Source organism: Schistocerca serialis, chromosome 1 (genome assembly GCF_023864345.2).
Source record: "Schistocerca serialis cubense isolate TAMUIC-IGC-003099 chromosome 1, iqSchSeri2.2, whole genome shotgun sequence".
Classification (NCBI taxonomy): domain Eukaryota; kingdom Metazoa; phylum Arthropoda; class Insecta; order Orthoptera; family Acrididae; genus Schistocerca; species Schistocerca serialis.
Window position 1 is genome coordinate 1203057422 of NC_064638.1, and position 17133 is coordinate 1203074554.

Consider the following 17133-nt stretch of genomic DNA (forward strand, 5'->3'; position numbering starts at 1 on the left):
TTAGTGGCAGCATATTGCTGAACATTTCCAACGTTAGTCAATTGCTGCCAGGGGGCATTGTAACGTCTAGAGAAACAAAAACAATATATTATGTAGTAATTAGAGAATTAGATGTATCATATTGTGTGTCATTGTATAAAATTATGTATTTTTTTTTATTATTTATTTCTGAAAACGTCTGCGTCGGCGAGTAATAAAACCGACACAGAAGATAAATGTTAAACAGAGATTAAAAAAGGAACTAGTATATAATACGTGTTGAATATGAATGTCTTTGTCGTCTTAATTTGGAAGTTGTGCGATTAAGATCTCCTGTTGTTGTCGTAGAGAACGCCAATGTAGCATTCTTTGGTCGAGACTAAGCAATGTACGCCATTACGTGTGAATTCACAAAGGTCTGTAATCACTGAGATATTTAAAGGTTTTAATAGAGTTGTTTAAATGAAAACTTGTATTATTTATTGTTAAGCTTGCTTGCATATTATCCCATCCTGTTGAGACATTTTTCAGTTATATAAATATTATCTGTGGTGCTGAGCTGCGTGGAGAACGAAGAGCCGCTGCCGCGGCGTATTTAAACGACTTACAATATAGTCGAGCATACCGCAAGGAAGCGGTAAAATAATAGTAAAATAATATTATTTCTTTTAGCTCCCAGACTGGCAGTGAAGATCAGCAGATTTTATGATGTGTTGCAGATTGACGCGGGCTGCTGATAGGATATAATTTACAGTGCAAATAAGTTAATGTACCTTCAGAATCTGATAGGAATCTTGCTGTGCTCCGTTCTGATCTGGCAAACTTTATAGTGACAACGTATTTTTTAATGAGAGTCTCATGTTCTTGGGCTAGTCGTGGTATGAAATAGCATTTTAACGAGAAATAAAATCCACTGCGAACTTGTGTTTTTGAACGATCACACGAACTGTAACATCAGTGTTCATAACAAAGTAATTTCAACTTTTAATCACTATGAAGTAGGGAAGATATATTGATTCTTAGCATGAGTTGCAGTTACGAAAAATCGTTCCTTAAATTGTAGGCCAGATACAGAACAATAAGACTTCCATATATACATTTTATTCCGCTAAAAGGTAATGATGATAAAGAAAAGAAAAGCACAGCATTGCTAAAAGTATTTCACGTAACTCTTTTCGTAAATGTGTTGTTACAAAGAGAATAAATAAACCAAAGAGCAACAATTTTACAATCCGCGAGAGAGTTGTACGTGAAAAATGTCACATATCTTTGTGCAGCATTCTTTGTGTAGCTATGAATGCTCACTGAATTTGTGGACTCTCTGTTCAACATTAAGTTATCTGACAATGGCCTAAGAAGCCAAGTTTAGGTTGCAAAGACTGTTTCTGTAGGAACAGAAAGGGATGGGTGGACTTCAACACAAAACAGAACTTTCAAAGGAATGTAGGTGTCCACGTAGTAAATGTTGGGACCCAGTTATTATACCTGTTTTGTATGTTTGCAGTAAGTTATACTTCTGGTGCACTCTGCAAGTTAAATTATGTGGAGCCACACAAAAAAATATTTCATGGATATTCATCTTTCTGACATGCTCACACTATATTTAGAAGTTGTGAAATTGAGGAAAAATTAAACAGAGCATTATCTTCCAGCCTAAGAAAAAGTGTCATCTGAGTTTTAAAAACAGTTTTGCAATTATTGTAAATAGGTATTGCGACAATAAAAGAAATAATAAGAATAAGAGTTTATTAATTTGTGAACAATGCCCAAAAATTATTATTACAAGTAATTATATAACATCAAACTCTGTGCTTCTTCGACGATCAAGGCTGACGACATATTGATTGGAAGTGGTATTTGCTACCCCAATAACACCCGTTCTAAAGGAATATGCTTCAGAAACATTTACATCATGCTTCTTAAGTGCTCCAGTTTCATCCTAAAACAGAAGAAAAGTTATTAGGTACAGGAGAAATTGATGTGCTACATAGGATGTCAAATACCCATAATGTAAGCTTACTACAATTTGATAAATATGCACATGTGAATTTGATGACTGCAAAGATTTAGATTTGCATTTCACTGTTACTACAATGATCATATGTGATTTGCTGACCTGTAGATGTTAATTATAAATCCAAAGGTCCGAGGTTCAAACCATAGTTTGTCCTAGCATATTTTTTCTGACCCTTGTCTCTTCATTCACCTCTGGCAACAGTTCAATGGGAAAAATTTCAACTAGCACCATGGTTCAGTCGGTGGTAAAACTGGAGGCCTCCTTTATCTGGTGGGCAAGTTACTTCAGAGTCAGAAAGAGGCAATGAGACTGCAGCATCCAAACCAACCTCCTGGCTGAGGACCACTTCACTAACTGCACTAACCAATCTTCTGATTGAGGACAGCTTCACTAACTACACTGACCGTAAAATTATTATTAAGTAAATACTGAACAGCTTAAGCCCTGTTTCCACAGGCAACAAACACTTGCAAGTGCATCTCCCCACCACCGTATCAGCCAGTCAACTGGCCTGTGGAAACACATAATGGCCCACTGTCAAGCCACTTGGCCTGACAGTCAGAAATTAAGTTAAAAGCTGTTTAACTTACTGGTATTGTACACCTTTCCCCTCCAACATCTAATGAATGTCCACTAGATGGATCTGCTTTCATTCATTCCACTGTATACTTCTTCAGTCATTTGTTTGAATCCATGAACAGTTAGTGTATTGGCAAAATGATGTGCTTCATCTTCAACTAAGTAACTAATACCTTGTAATGTGGCAAAATATTCTTAAACTTTGTGATAGGAATCTTATTCTGGTCATTATAATCACTTATTTGTACAAAAGTAACATGGCATCACATAGTAGTCCAAAGATATTGTAACAGATTACAAATTTGTAGAGGCTGTCGTTACTGCAGAAATGTCAATACTGCAAAGGTACTTTGATCCCAGTATACTAATAATCCCCACCCCACTTCCCCCCATGAACCATTCTCCTTGAGGTGATGAAGAGGATTGTGTGCCTGAGTTATACAGTTAGTGGTACCATATGTGCAACCGCAAAGGGACGGGTATCTATGAAGATGCCAGACAAACATGTGTTTCCTGAAGATGGTTAGCAGCCTTTTCAGTGGCTCTATGGGCAGCCTGGATGACTGACTGATCTGTCCTTGTATCATCAGCCAACATGGTCACACTGTACTGGTATTGCTGAACAAAAGGGGAAACTACAGCTGTTACTTTTTCTGATGGGATGCAACTCTATAGTGTGGTTAAATGATGATGGTGTCATCTTGGGTAGCATGTTTTATAGGTAATATAGTCCCCCATTCGGATCTCCGGCTGGGGACTACTCAGGAGGAATGTTGACATCATGAAAAACAAAACTGGCATTCACTGGTCAGAGCACATAATGTTAGCTCCCTTCACTGTGGTAGGTAGGCTAGAAATTTCAAAAATGGAAATGGATAGGTGGAATTTAGATACACTGAGATTTAGTGAAGTTTGGTGGCAGAATGAAGAGGACTTCTGGTTAAGTTAGTACAGGGTTACAAATTCAAAATCAATTAGGGTTAATGCAAGTTGGAGTGTGTCTAATAATCTTTTTCTTCTTCTTTGTGCCCTTATCTCATACCTTCAAAACATTGGCATTTTATTCTGTATTTGGCATTATTATTGGTAGAGGGTGGCTGGATGCCATTCCTGTCACTGCCTGTACCCCCTGGGATCAGATTTGTGTACCCCATCTTTCTGTGTCTACTGTTATACTGTGTGAAAGTGGGAGAAGGGTTTCAAAATGTCTGCAAATCATGTAACTGAGGCGAGATGTGGGTGCCAGCCCACTATACACCTAGTCAGGTGTGGAAATAGACTACAAACTGCCCTCATATTAATCCATCAGGCAGATTCAATCCGGAGCCGGCATGCCTCATTGAATGCTAAATCATCTTGTTAATGCATATGGCTACTCAGATGGGTCAGTAGTATGTCTAATAATGAATAAGAAAATAGCGAACACCATTATCATAGCTGAGATAAACATGAAGCCAGCTTCCATTACAGCAGTACAGGTTTATGTGCCAACTAAGTCTACAGGTGAAGAGATACAAGAATGTGAGATAAATGACATTATCCTTCAGTTAATAGACATAATGCTGATGGGTGACAAGAATTCAGAAGTAGGAAGAGGAAGAGAGGAAAGATGGTTGGAGAAATGGACTGGGGGAAAGGAATGAAAGAGGAAATCACCTGGTAAAATTTTACACAGAGCACAATTTTATCATCACTAACACTTTGTTCAAGATCATGAAAGACAATTATATATGTAGAGAAGACATGGAGACACTGGAAGGTTTCATATGATTATATAATGGTAATACAGAATTTGGAACCAGATTTTAAACTGTAAGACAGTTCCAGGGGCCACAATTCAGTTTAAACTGCAAACTGATAGGAAATAAAGGATATGGAACCTGGATAAGTTGAAAGAACCTGAGGTTGCAGAGAGTTTCAAAGGGAGCATTAGGTAACAATTGGCTGAAACAGGAGAGAGAAACACAGTAAAAGATGAATTGGTAATTTTTAGATACAAAATAGTGAAGCCAGCAGAGGATCAAGTAGGTAAAAATACAAGGCCTAGCAGAAATCCTTGGATGTCATAGGAGATATTGAATTTAAATGATGGAATAAGAAAATGTAAAAATGCAGCAAGTGGAGCAGGTGAAAGGAAATACTGATGCCTACGAAATGAGACTGGCAGAAAGTACAAAATGGCTAAGCAGGAATGATTAGGAAACAAATTCAAGTCTATAGATAGAAGCTTGTGTACATATTGGAAAGATAGAAATCTCCTGCAGAAAAGTTAAAAGGCCTTTGGAGAAAAGAGAATTGGCCTTATGAATATCAAGAGTTTAGATGTAAAACCAGTACTAAGCAAAGAAGGGAAAGCTGAAAGGTGGAAGGAATATGTAGAGGGACTGTACAATGGAAATGAACTTGAGGGCCACATTATTGAAAGGGAAGAGGTAGTAGATGAAGATGAGATGAGAGGTACAATACTAAGAGAAGAATTTGACAGAGCACTGAATGTAGTGTAGTGCTACTAGTATTTTACATAAAGCACTGCAGCAGGTGCTGGTAGCAGGCGAGTGCACGTATTGGCATTCCATTTACAGTAACAGAGCTGTTGATTTATTGGGAGAGGGGTCAGGCTCTGCCCTGTGAAGCCAGTAGTAAGGGCCAGGGGTTTCTCCACTGATGGGTTTCTGCAATGTTGCCAAGAATGTGGATAGAAGTAATGCATTGACATAACAGGTGTGTTATTTTGGTGATAAATGCACTGGCTGCCCCCACAGTTCTACCAGCACATAGGGGCTATGCCAGCCAAGGGGACATCACGGAGCCATCAGCAGAAGTCACGAGTTTGGGTATCCATTGCGATACCAGCATCTTGCACTAAGTGCCCCCCCATGAACCATGGACCTATCCGTTGGTGGGGAGGCTTGCGTGCCTCAACGATACAGATAGCCGTACCGTAAGTGCAACCACAACGTAGGGGTATCTGTTGAGAAGCCAGACAAACATGTGGTTCCTGAAGAGGGTCAGAAGCCTTTTCAGTAGTTGCAGGGGCAACAGTCTGGATGATTGACTGATCTGGCCCTGTAACATTAACCGAAATGGCTTTGCTGTTCTGGTACTGTGAACAGCTGTAAGCAAGGGGAAACTACAGCCGTAATTTTTCCCGAGGGCATGCAGCTTTACTGTATGATTAAATGATGATGGCATCCTCTTGGGTAAAATATTCCGGAGTTAAAATAGTCCCCCATTCGGATCTCTGGGTGGGGACTACTCAAGAGGACGTCGTTATCAGGAGAAAGAAAACTGGCGTTCTACGGATCGGAGCGTGGAATGTCAGATCCCTTAATCAGGCAGGTAGGTTAGAAAATTTAAAAAGGGAAATGGATAGGTTAAAGTTAGATATAGTGGGAATTAGTGAAGTTTGGTGGCAGGAGGAACAAGACTTTTTGTCAGGTGAATACAGGGTTATAAATACAGGGTGGCCCAAAAAGGATGGTCACATTTTAAATAACTATAACTCCATCAGTTTTACAAATTAATTTTATTCAATTACGTAACTAAATGCTCCCAGGCACCCAATTACAAGAACTAACCACAAAAAATCATGTACGGAAAATGACTTCCGGAAGATGGTGTCCTTCCTCGGTGATGCATTCCACAAGTCTTTCCTCGAAATTTTCCATCACTTTCACTACTGTTTCTTCTTGAATTGCCATAATTTCCGCACTGATTGCCTCCTTCAGATCAATTAAGTTTTGGGGCTTCTTTACGTAGACTTTTGACTTTAGGTATCCCCAAAGAAAAAAATCACAGGCTGAGAGGTCAGGTGATCTCGCGGGCCAGTGGACATCTCCAAAACGCGAGATGATGTGGTGGGGGAACATCCGCCTTAAAACACACATGGAGTCATTGGCTGTGTGGGCCGTGGCCCCGTCCTGTTGAAACCAAATTCGATCTCGATTTACATGTAACTCTCGCAGTTTCGGCACCAAAAAGCTACGTAGCATGTTAACGTAACGTTTCGAGTTCACTGTGACTGTAGCGTTGTTCTCCTCAAAAAAATAAGGACCAACAATCCCCAATCTTGAAATTCCACACCAGACTGTTACCTTAGCACTATGAAGAGGCTTTTGGTGCAATTCTCTGGGATTATCTGCTGCCCAATACCTGCAGTTTTGTTTATTGACATAGCCGTCTAAATGGAAATGGGCTTCATCTGACATAAGAAGCACAACATCATTATTAGAGTACAAAATGTCAAGCATTGATTCACAAAATCGTCTTCGCTGCTCAAAATCACGATCATACAGCTTTTGCGTGATCATAATTTTGTATGGGTGAAACTGTAACTCACGGCTTAAAATACGCTGCAACGAACTACGGCTGAGGCCTAAAGTTTGAGCACGACGCCTAGTGGAACGACGCGGGCTTTGCAGCACTGACGCTCTATCATCATCAATGTTCTGTGGAGTAACTGCCGTACGTGTACGCCCTGTAGATTTACCACTTTTGACAGACCCTGTTGTCCGGAATGCAGTCACCCAACGTGATATGGATCTGCGATCTGGAATGGGTCCATCACGCGCTACACCAAAACGTTGTCGAAACAATCGTTGCACAGTAATAGACGATTCATCATTTCTGAAAAACTGTTCCACAGCAAAAACACGATGCTCGACCGTCCACTGCGCCATCTCGTGGCAAACTGGGTGTAATGGCCGACTTGCAGACGGCCGGCAGTGGTCCCCCCTCCTCACCTTTCAATGGTACTACGCAGTTCAAATCCGACCATCCTTTTTGGGCCACCCAGTACAAAATTCAAATAGGGGTAATGCAGGAGTAGGTTTAATAATGAATAAAAAAATAGGAGTGCAGGTAAGCTACTACAAACAACATAGTGAACGCATTATTGTGGCCAAGATAGATACGAAGCCCATGCCTACTACAGTAGTACAAGTTTATATGCCAACTAGTTCTGCAGATGATGAAGAAATTGATGAAATGTATGATGAGATAAAAGAAATTATTCAGGTTGTGAAGAGAGACGAAAATTTAATAGTCATGGGTGACTGGAATGCGAGAGTAGGAAAAGGGAGAGAAGGAAACATAGTAGGTGAATATGGATTGGGGCTAAGAAATGAAAGAGGAAGCCGCCTGGTAGAATTTTGCACAGAGCGTAACTTAATCATAGCTAATACTTGCTTCAAGAATCATGAAAGAAGGTTGTATACATGGAAAAACCCTGGAGATACTAAAAGATATCAGATAGATTATATAATGGTAAGACAGAGATTTAGGAACCAGGTTTTAAATTGTAAGACATTTCCAGGGGCAGATGTGGACTCTGACCACAATCTATTGGTTATGAACTGTAGTTTAAAATTGAAGAAACTGCAAAAAGGTGGGAATTTAAGGAGATGGGACCTGGATGAACTGAAAGAACCAGAGGTTGTACAGAGTTTCAGGGAGAGCATAAGGAAACAATTGACAGGAATGGGGGAAAGAAATACAGTAGAAGAAGAATGGATGGCTTTGAGGGATGAAATAGTGAAGGCAGCAGAGGATCAAATAGGTAAAAAGACGAGGGCTACTAGAAACCCTTGGGTAACAGAACAAATATTGAATTTAATTGATGAAAGGAGAAAATATAAAAACACAGTAAATGAAGCAGGCAAAAAGGAATACAAACGTCTCAAAAATGATATCGACAGGAAGTGCAAAATGGCTAAGCAGGGATGGCTAGAGGACGAATGTAAGGATGTAGAGGCTTATCTCACTAGGGGTACGATAGATACTGCCTACAGGAAAATTAAAGAGACCTTTGGAGAAAGGAGAACCACTTGCATGAATATCAAGAGCTTTGATGGAAATCCAGTTCTAAGCAAAGAAGGGAAAGCAGAAAGGTGGAAGGAGTATATAGAGGGTCTATACAAGGCGATGTACTTGAGGACAATATTATGGAAATGGAAGAGGATGTAGATGAAGATGAAATGGGAGATATGATACTGCGTGAAGATTTTGACAGAGCACTGAAGGACCTGAGTCGAAACAAGGCCCCGGAGTAGACAACATTCCATTAGAACTACTGACAGCCTTGGGAAATACAGTCCTGACAAAACTCTACCATCTGGTGAGCAAGATTTATGAGACAGGCGAAATACCCTCAGACTTCAAGAAGAATAAAATAATTTGAATCCCAAAGAAAGAAGGTGTTGACTGATGTGAAAATTACTGAACTATCAGTTTAATAAGTCACAGCAGCAAAATACCAATGCGAATTCTTTACAGACAAATGGAAAAACTGGTAGAAGCCAAACTCAGGGAAGATCAGTTTGGATTCCATAGAAATGTTGGAACACATGAGGCAATACTGACCCTACGACTTATCTTAGAAGAAAGATTAAGGAAAGGCAAACCAACATTTCTAGCATTTGTAGAATTAGAGAACGCTTTTGACAATGTTGACTGGAATACTCTCTTTCAAATTCTGCTGGTGGCAGGGGTAAAATACAGGGAGCGAAAGGCTATTTACAATTTGTACAGGAAGCAGATGGGGTATGAAAGGGAAGCAGTGGTTGGGAAGGGAGTGAGACGGGATTGTAGCCTATCCCCGATGTTATTCAATCTATATATTGAGCAAGCAATAAAGGAAACAAAAGAAAAGTTCAGAGTAGGTTTTAAAATCCATGGAGAAGAAATAAAAACTTTGAGGTTCGCCGATGACATTGTAATTCGGTCAGAGACAGCAAAGGACTTGGAAGAGCAGTTGAATGGAATGGACAGTGTCTTGAAAGGAGGGTATAAGATGAACATCGACAAAAGCAAAACGAGGATAATGGAATGTACTCGAATTAAGTCGGGTGATGCTGACGGAATTAGATTAGGAAATGAGACACTTAAAGTAGTAAAGGAGTTTTGCTATTTGGGGAGCAAAATAACTGATGACAGTCGAAGTAGAGAGGATATAAAATGTAGACTGGCAATGGCAAGGAAAGCGTTTCTGAAGAAGAAAAATTTGTTAACATCGAGTATAGATTTAAATGTCAGGAAGTCGTTTCTGTAAGTATTTGTATGGCGTGTAGCCATTTATGGAAGTGAAATGTGGACGATAAATAGTTTAGACAAAAAGAGAATAGAAGCTTCTGAAATGTGGTGCTACAGAAGAATGCTGAAGATTAGATGGGTAGATCACACAACTAAAGAGGAGGTATTGAATAGAATTGGGGAGAAGAGGAGTTTGTGGCACAACTTGACTAGAAGAAGGGATTGGTTGGTAGGACATGTTCTGAGGCATCGAGGGATCACCAATTTAGTATTGGAGGGCAGCGTGGAGGGTAAAAATCGTAGAGGGAGACCAAGAGATGAATACACTAAGCAGATTCAGAAGGATGTAGGTTGCAGTAGGTACTGGGAGATTAAGAAGCTTGCTCAGGATAGAGTAGCATGGAGAGCTGCATCAAACCAGCGTCAGGACTGAAGACCACAACAACAAACAGCACTAAGTGCACCTCCTAGAATTAGTACCATGGTGCAGCTGGGTCATCCCAGCTGCAGTCCAGCAGAAAACTGGACTCCTGCCCAAGACGACACTGGTTTGTGTCCCAGGCAAGGCAGCCACCTCCCACCATTGCAGTGTGGATGCCGCTGCATCTTACACCGCTGGCAGCCGGGATGCAGTCATACACCGCGGAGCTGGCCACCAGTACAAGAGTCCTGACCGTCTTTGAGTGCCTCTGAGTCAGGGTGCTTGTAGCGTGACTCAAGTAACTGGGTTGTGTGCCGTATACTAAGCACTCTCATCAGCAGTCCTTGGTGTATGGGTTGCACCCAGGTGGCTCAACGCTGGCCGTCAACTCGCAAGCTACATGGTTCTCACCACGTGCTGCGGAGGACGTGCTCACTGCTCCATTCCGGCATGGAGCAAATGCTTAATTGAAACAAAGCATTTTTCTCATAGATGATTCTCTCTGGGCCTACTGCTGCTTGATACCCGGCCTCAATCCTATGTCACCAGCCATCCTGCACTATACCAACCTCATCACCCCCGGGGCCGGCTGAAGCACATTTGTTTCAGTTGATATGTCTTTGCACCACTCTCCTTTTCGAGACTAAAATTTTCGTACCTGTATTTAAAACAAAAACTGCAAGAAGTTTGAGAAAAATTTCCAGCAGCCGGTAATTTCGACAAGTTCTTGCAGCAAGATGTACGATACTGTTTCCAATAACATGCAGTAGCTGCTTCTAGAAGTTGACGAAACTTGCGAAAGTTGACTTGGTGGGGGTTCTCCAAGTCAAAACTTGCAGAAGTAGTCTTTGTAAGCGACTAGCGGAAGTCTGCCCACTAATGGACACACGCCTTTAAAAAGCAAAACCATGCGATTCCTAGCTACGTTTGGACATGTTACAAGTGAAATTTGTGGCACTATGTCACAGTTAATGAACTGTAGTTTCATTACTTTCCACTCTGCTTCAAGGAAGGCGAAAACCTCTAGCCGGCCGGAGTGGTCGTGCGGTTCTGGGGGCTACAGTCTGAAGCCGAGCGACTGCTACAGTCGCAGGTTCGAATCCTGCCTTGGGCATGGATGTGTGTGATGTCCTTAGGTTAGTTAGGTATAATTAGTTCTAAGTTCTAGGCGACTGATGAGCTCAGAAGTTAAGTCGCATAGTGCTCAGAGCCATTTGAACCATTTGAAAATTTTTAAACGAGCTCGAAAACTTTAGGTTTTTTTTTTTTTTTTAATTCTCATCCGAATAAATTTTGGGAGAAACAGTTCATAAAGCAACTAAGATGTCGCAGTGAAAGATTAATTTTTACCAGATAATGGGCTGCTCGCGCATCTCAAGGTCAAAATAATCGGGTGGAACGATACGCTTCCGCACTTCCTCTAGTATCTATTTTTGTCAGCTTCTGATGAATTTCTCTAGGTAGAACTGAAGAAATAGTTCGATAAAAGTTATTTACGTCGAGTGAAATAATCATGGCCGAAACACGGCCCAGTTTTTCAGTCCTCGAGAAGTCGTCTTTTTGAAATGCCTAAAAGTGTTGAGAAAATCATTGTCCCAGGTTCACAGAGTTACATCGAGGTTATGTGCAGAAACAGTGTTGAGAAAATCATTGTCCCAGGTTCACAGAGTTACATCGAGGTTATGTGCAGGAACAGAAAACAATGTAGCGGGGAAATTTCCCCTGTTAAACGCCACTGACAGTCAGCCACCCGTCCTCCTCAGATTATACATCGATGCGTTTGACAGACAGTGACTGCAAGCTCGCACGACATTCCTTTACTAGGCACTACCTCGAGACGTCTCTACAAAATTATTCGATAATACAGAAAGAAACACGTGTTTTTTTGTAGAATGGCTAAAGAATCTGTCAGTCGTCCGTTTCCTTGCTGTTGCCTAAAATTAAGTCACCAGACACCCTAAAAGACGTAATGACACTTTTTCATTCGTATTGCCATTCCTCGTTGCAACTGATTTTGTTTCCCTTTAGCACAGATTCAGTGGGATTCGTTTTTCTCGTTGTCAAAGATAAAATGATATTTAGTTTGTGTTTTTAAGTAATATAAACAAAATAAAATTACATATGTGATACTTACCTTAGGAGATCTTCTCTCATGTGCAACAATATCAGTAAAAGGAAGAACATGATGACGTGTTTGCGCGATAGATGACCGCAGATGTCGTCTTAAAATCAGTCTGTTAATTGCAACCTGTAACGAATCAAACGAAATTTATCAGTGATTTGCAGAACATTAGATGAAACAAGTTCTTTCTAGCAACAGCTGCTGGAACGCATATCGTTTATTTGATTTCTCAATTATTACGAGACAATGGAGTGTTATTATAGCATTTCGTTTATTTGATTCCTCAATTATTACGTGACAATGGAGTGTTATTATAAAGAGACGAAACTCTGAGAGGGAAAAAACCGATACTTTCACATATGTCTTCAAGACAGCAGCCATTGAAATACTGTTTGCCAAGCTGTACTATTATATCACTCCGATTTGATTAACAGTTTGTCGTTACGTGTAGTTACGATCTGGTAAGATGCTACGTTATGGTCTTGAGACCAAAGACTGCTTTGTTGCAGCCCTACACACCAATCTGTCCTAAGTCTATGAATCTGTCCTGCATGAATCAGCTAATACATACACCCATTGCAGCCTGCTTACCGTATTCAAACCTTGCCCCTCCTCAGTTTGAAGTTTTCACTCCTTAAACTTACCTCCTTTATCATATTAACTATTTCTTGATGCTTGAGAATGTGTCTTACCAACGCACTCCTTATTTTGGCTGAATTGTTACAATACAGCTTTTTTCTTCTTCTTGGCGTGATTCAATACCTCTTCGTTAGTTTTGTCCACTCATCAAAGCTTCAGCATTCTCTGCAATACTGTTTTCATCTTGTCTGTAATGTCTGTCTTCCGCGTGTCACTTCCACATAACGCCACACTCGAAGGGAATAGCCTGCTTCGAGAAAGGTTTTCCTATATCTGAAGTTGACGTATTTATTTTCTCGTAAAAGTTTTCCATGCTATTGCCAGACTTCTTAACTTCTAATTTGGTAGCATTCAAGTACAGGGTTATTACAAATGATTGAAGCGATTTCACAGCTCTACAATAACTTTATTATTTGAGATATTTTCACAATGCTTTGCACACACATACAAAAACTCAAAAAGTTTTTTTAGGCATTCACAAATGTTCGATATGTGCCCCTTTAATGATTCGGCAGACATCAAGCCGATAATCAAGTTCCTCCCACACTCGGCGCAGCATGTCCCCATCAATGAGTTCGAAAGCATCATTGATGCGAGCTCGCAGTTCTGGCAGGTTTCTTGGTAGAGGAGGTTTAAACACTGAATCTTTCACATAACCCCACAGAAAGAAATCGCATGGGGTTAAGTCAGGAGAGCGTGGAGGCCATGACATGAATTGCTGATCATGATCTCCACCATGACCGATCCATCGGTTTTCCAATCTCCTGTTTAAGAAATGCTGAACATCATTATGGAAGTGCGGTGGAGCACCATCCTGTTGAAAGATGAAGTCGGCGCTGTCGGTCTCCAGTTGTGGCATGAGCCAATTTTCCAGCATGTCCAGATACACGTGTCCTGTAACGTTTTTTTCGCAGAAGAAAAAGGGGCCATAAACTTTAAACCGTGAGAGTGCACAAAACACGTTAACTTTTGGTGAACTGCGAATTTGCTGCATGAATGCGTGAGGATTCTTTACCACCCAGATTCGCACATTGTTCACTTCACCATTAAGAAAAAATGTTGCTTCATCACTGAAAACAAGTTTCGCACTGAACGCATCCTCTTCCATGAGCTGTTGCAACCGCGCCGAAAATTCAAAGCCTTTGACTTTGTCATCAGGTGTCAGGGCTTGTAGCAATTGTAAACGGTAAGGCTTCTGCTTTAGCCCTTTCCGTAAGATTTTCCAAACCATCGGCTGTGGTACATTTAGCTCCCTGCTTGCTTTATTCGTCAACTTCCACGTGCTACGTGTGAAACTTGCTCGCACGCGTTCAACCGTTTCTTCGCTCACTGCAGACCGACCCGTTGATTTCCCCTTACAGAGGCATCCAGAAGCTTTAAACTGTGCATACCATCGCCGAATGGAGTTAGCAGTTGGTGGATCTTTGTTGCACTTCGTCCTGAAGTGTCGTTGCACTGTTATGACTGACTGATGTGAGTACATTTCAAGCACGACATACGCTTTCTCGGCTCCTGTCGCCATTTTGTCTCACTGCGCTCTCGAGCGCTCTGGCGGCAGAAACCTGAAGTGCGGCTTCAGCCGAACAAAACTTTAAGAGTTTTTCTACGTATCTGTAGTGTGTCGTGACCATGTGTCAATGAATGGAGCTACAGTGAATTTATGAAATCGCTTCAATCATTTGTAATAGCCCTGTATATTTCTGTCCTACACACAGCTCAACAACACATTTGAGAGACAATTCTCTCATCGACAGGTTGAATTTCCTCATGAGGTTACAACACTAAGAACCTACCGACATAACTGCTGCATTCACAAAATGAAATGCAATAAAAACAGATCGTACTGTGGGTTCTCATCTTGCACTTAAATCGTCGACTTCAGTGAACTGGCTCCCCATCTCACATCGCACACTAGCTACTGCCAGACTGTGTCACGTCGACGCATCTGCAGAGGTCCGGCAGTTGTGTAACAGTTATGTTTTTGTGTAAGCGCAGTTAATGGCTCAAAAGAAGCTGTTCTATTGGTCATCAATTTTTCCTCATTTCCAAAATATACGATAGTCAGCCTCTCTCTATTTCGTCAAAAAATTATTACAAGTTTATAATTATGTCCCTGCTTAAAATAATTCTAAAAAGTCGTTAAGAAATCACATTCCGTTGTCTTTCACCTGAGTGTTGAGATTATTGACAAGTATCCTTCCATGAAATGCGATCTCCAGTTCTTAGGTCAAGTTGAGTTTTAACCCCTTTCTTTTCTATGTTCAAGCTTTCTGAGTCCACCTCTATTTTCTTAATAGGATGACCTGTTTAGAATGCTAGGTTCGCAGCAATCGATATGCCATAGTTATTTAACGTGAATGCACCGCACGGTATCGCGAAAGCGTTCCAGGCAAGTAATCTGGTGAGGCATAACCTGAAACATGATGTCGGTAAAAAGATAAGTTCGAACGATCGGTAGTTTATAGAATTCAATGCACATTCTGTGATGCAAATTATGTTGGACAGAAAGGAAGAACAATTACAATCAGATACAAGGAGCAACAGAGCATTGTCTCTCAGAAAGCATTATTGAACTGTATATAGGACAAAAATACGGTTGAATGCTAACAATTACTCTGTTAAAACATAGCAACAGTTACCTTACACACTTAAAATGGGTAATATTATATCTTTACTTCTCCCGTTGTCAGTTATTTTGCTGCTCATATAGCAGAACACATCTACTGCTTTCAGATTTTCTTTTGCTAATCCTATTCCCTCAGCATCACTTGATTTACTTCTACTACGCAACAGTATCCTTGTTTTGTAGGTGTAGTATCCGAAATGACACTGGTTATAATATGTACATATTAAAAACAGAGCTTACATAAGCTGTGTCTGCGCTGGTATATCTGCCACCACCCCCTGACAACACCAGCTCAAGATCTCCGTTTGAAGACAGGATAATCGTTGGCGCAACAGAAACCACCTCTTGCTTCAGCTTGATGGTGTTGCTGCCGTTCTCATGCGTCACATTGTCAGCCAGAACAAATTTATCCATCTGATTATTTAAAAGTATACCAGTGTATCGAGACATTACGCCTGAGCCAAACCTGAAAGGTAAACGAAACGATAAATAACAATTCCAACTATAACACGAGAATAAATGTTCATTGGAAGAACATTTCGTAAGAAGAAATGTCATTTATTTGCTACAAAATATGATATAAAGTGGTAAAGGACTTAAAGTTAGTCGAAAAATCTATTACTGGAAAGCTCCATCGGAGAAATAAATAAATGAATACAAGTATCAGGATGAATGTTTCACTCTGCAGCGGAGTGGATGCTGTTTTAAAACTTCCTAGTGTATTCAGACTGTGTGCCAAAATCCTGCCGGTGACCAAGTCACTTCTCCATCAGGCAAGGGCACCAATAAGATAGTTTGTTATTTTTTTGGGGGGGGGGGGCATACCTGGAAGTATTGAGTATTTTTAATATTTTGGGAGACAAATATGACGACTTTTAAGCAGCCATAAAAAGTTCCAGTTCCGACCCTGGATAATACCGACCTTTAAATCATTTCTAAAAAGAGCTCACCTTAGTACACTTAGAACACTATATTTTTTTTCCTTTTCCTGAGGGCTAGAGGTGGCAGTCGGCTCCCCCTTTCCCTCGGGCATGGGCGCCCTTGCTGTGACGTACTTCTTTCCAAGAGTGCTAATTCAACAATGGGTACGAGAGATTATGTGAAGTTATGTAAGTAGGAAACGGATAGTGGTAGAATCGAAGTTGCAATAGTGAATCGTAAGTCACGCGTGAATAGTTCAAATGAGAGAAGCATGGCCGGTGAAAGACAAGATTCTGGGTTCAAACCCAAGGCCAGCAACCAGTGTCATTCTGCCACGGAAAGCAAAAAGTCATTGATACAACTATGGTAACATACTGAAGTGTACATACATCAATGCTACAGCTTCCATTAGACTTATCAGAGAAGAAAAAATTCTTAATTAAGAGTGTAGGCACACAAGGAAACTTGGTAACACCATAACTTTCTCAGCAGTTCCACAAGGATTAGTCATAAGATTTTACTCATGATCTCGAAAAAAAATTAAGTTGCATCATTACTTTTTTGTTTGTTTCCGGGTACATGGCTGCAGTCCCCAGTACACAGTGAAATCACTGCGTGACAATATCGTAAAACGGAGCTGCATAAACTAAAACAAAATGGCGCGGCAAATTCATAGTGTAAATTAAAGGTAAGATAAAGTTCTGTGTCCTGGCCCGTCCGACCACCGTGTCGTTTTCTGCTAATGGCTTCATCGAATTCGGTACAGTGGGGCATGCGATCAGTACATCTCTCTCCCGGTC

The 17133-nt window shown here is 40.7% G+C and overlaps 1 protein-coding gene and 1 long non-coding RNA gene across 2 annotated transcripts in view; both read right to left on the bottom strand.

Moving 5' to 3' along the window:
• Window positions 1-1785: 1785 nt before the first annotated feature.
• Window positions 1786-15767, bottom strand: LOC126459804 (uncharacterized). Its single transcript, XR_007585930.1, has 3 exons — window positions 15653-15767; window positions 12160-12273; window positions 1786-1918 (listed from the first exon to the last, which is right to left on the bottom strand). It is a non-coding gene; the product is annotated as an uncharacterized LOC126459804 (long non-coding RNA).
• Window positions 15768-15769: 2 nt separating this feature from the next.
• The window catches only part of LOC126456570 (uncharacterized), a gene marked incomplete at its 3' end in the record, with an annotated part of 67324 nt that continues 65960 nt past the window's right edge, over window positions 15770-17133 (bottom strand). Inside the window, exon 6 of the mRNA XM_050092320.1 lies at window positions 15770-15878. Within this exon, the coding sequence (XP_049948277.1) occupies window positions 15770-15878 (109 nt within the window). The remainder of the gene's footprint in view (window positions 15879-17133) is intronic.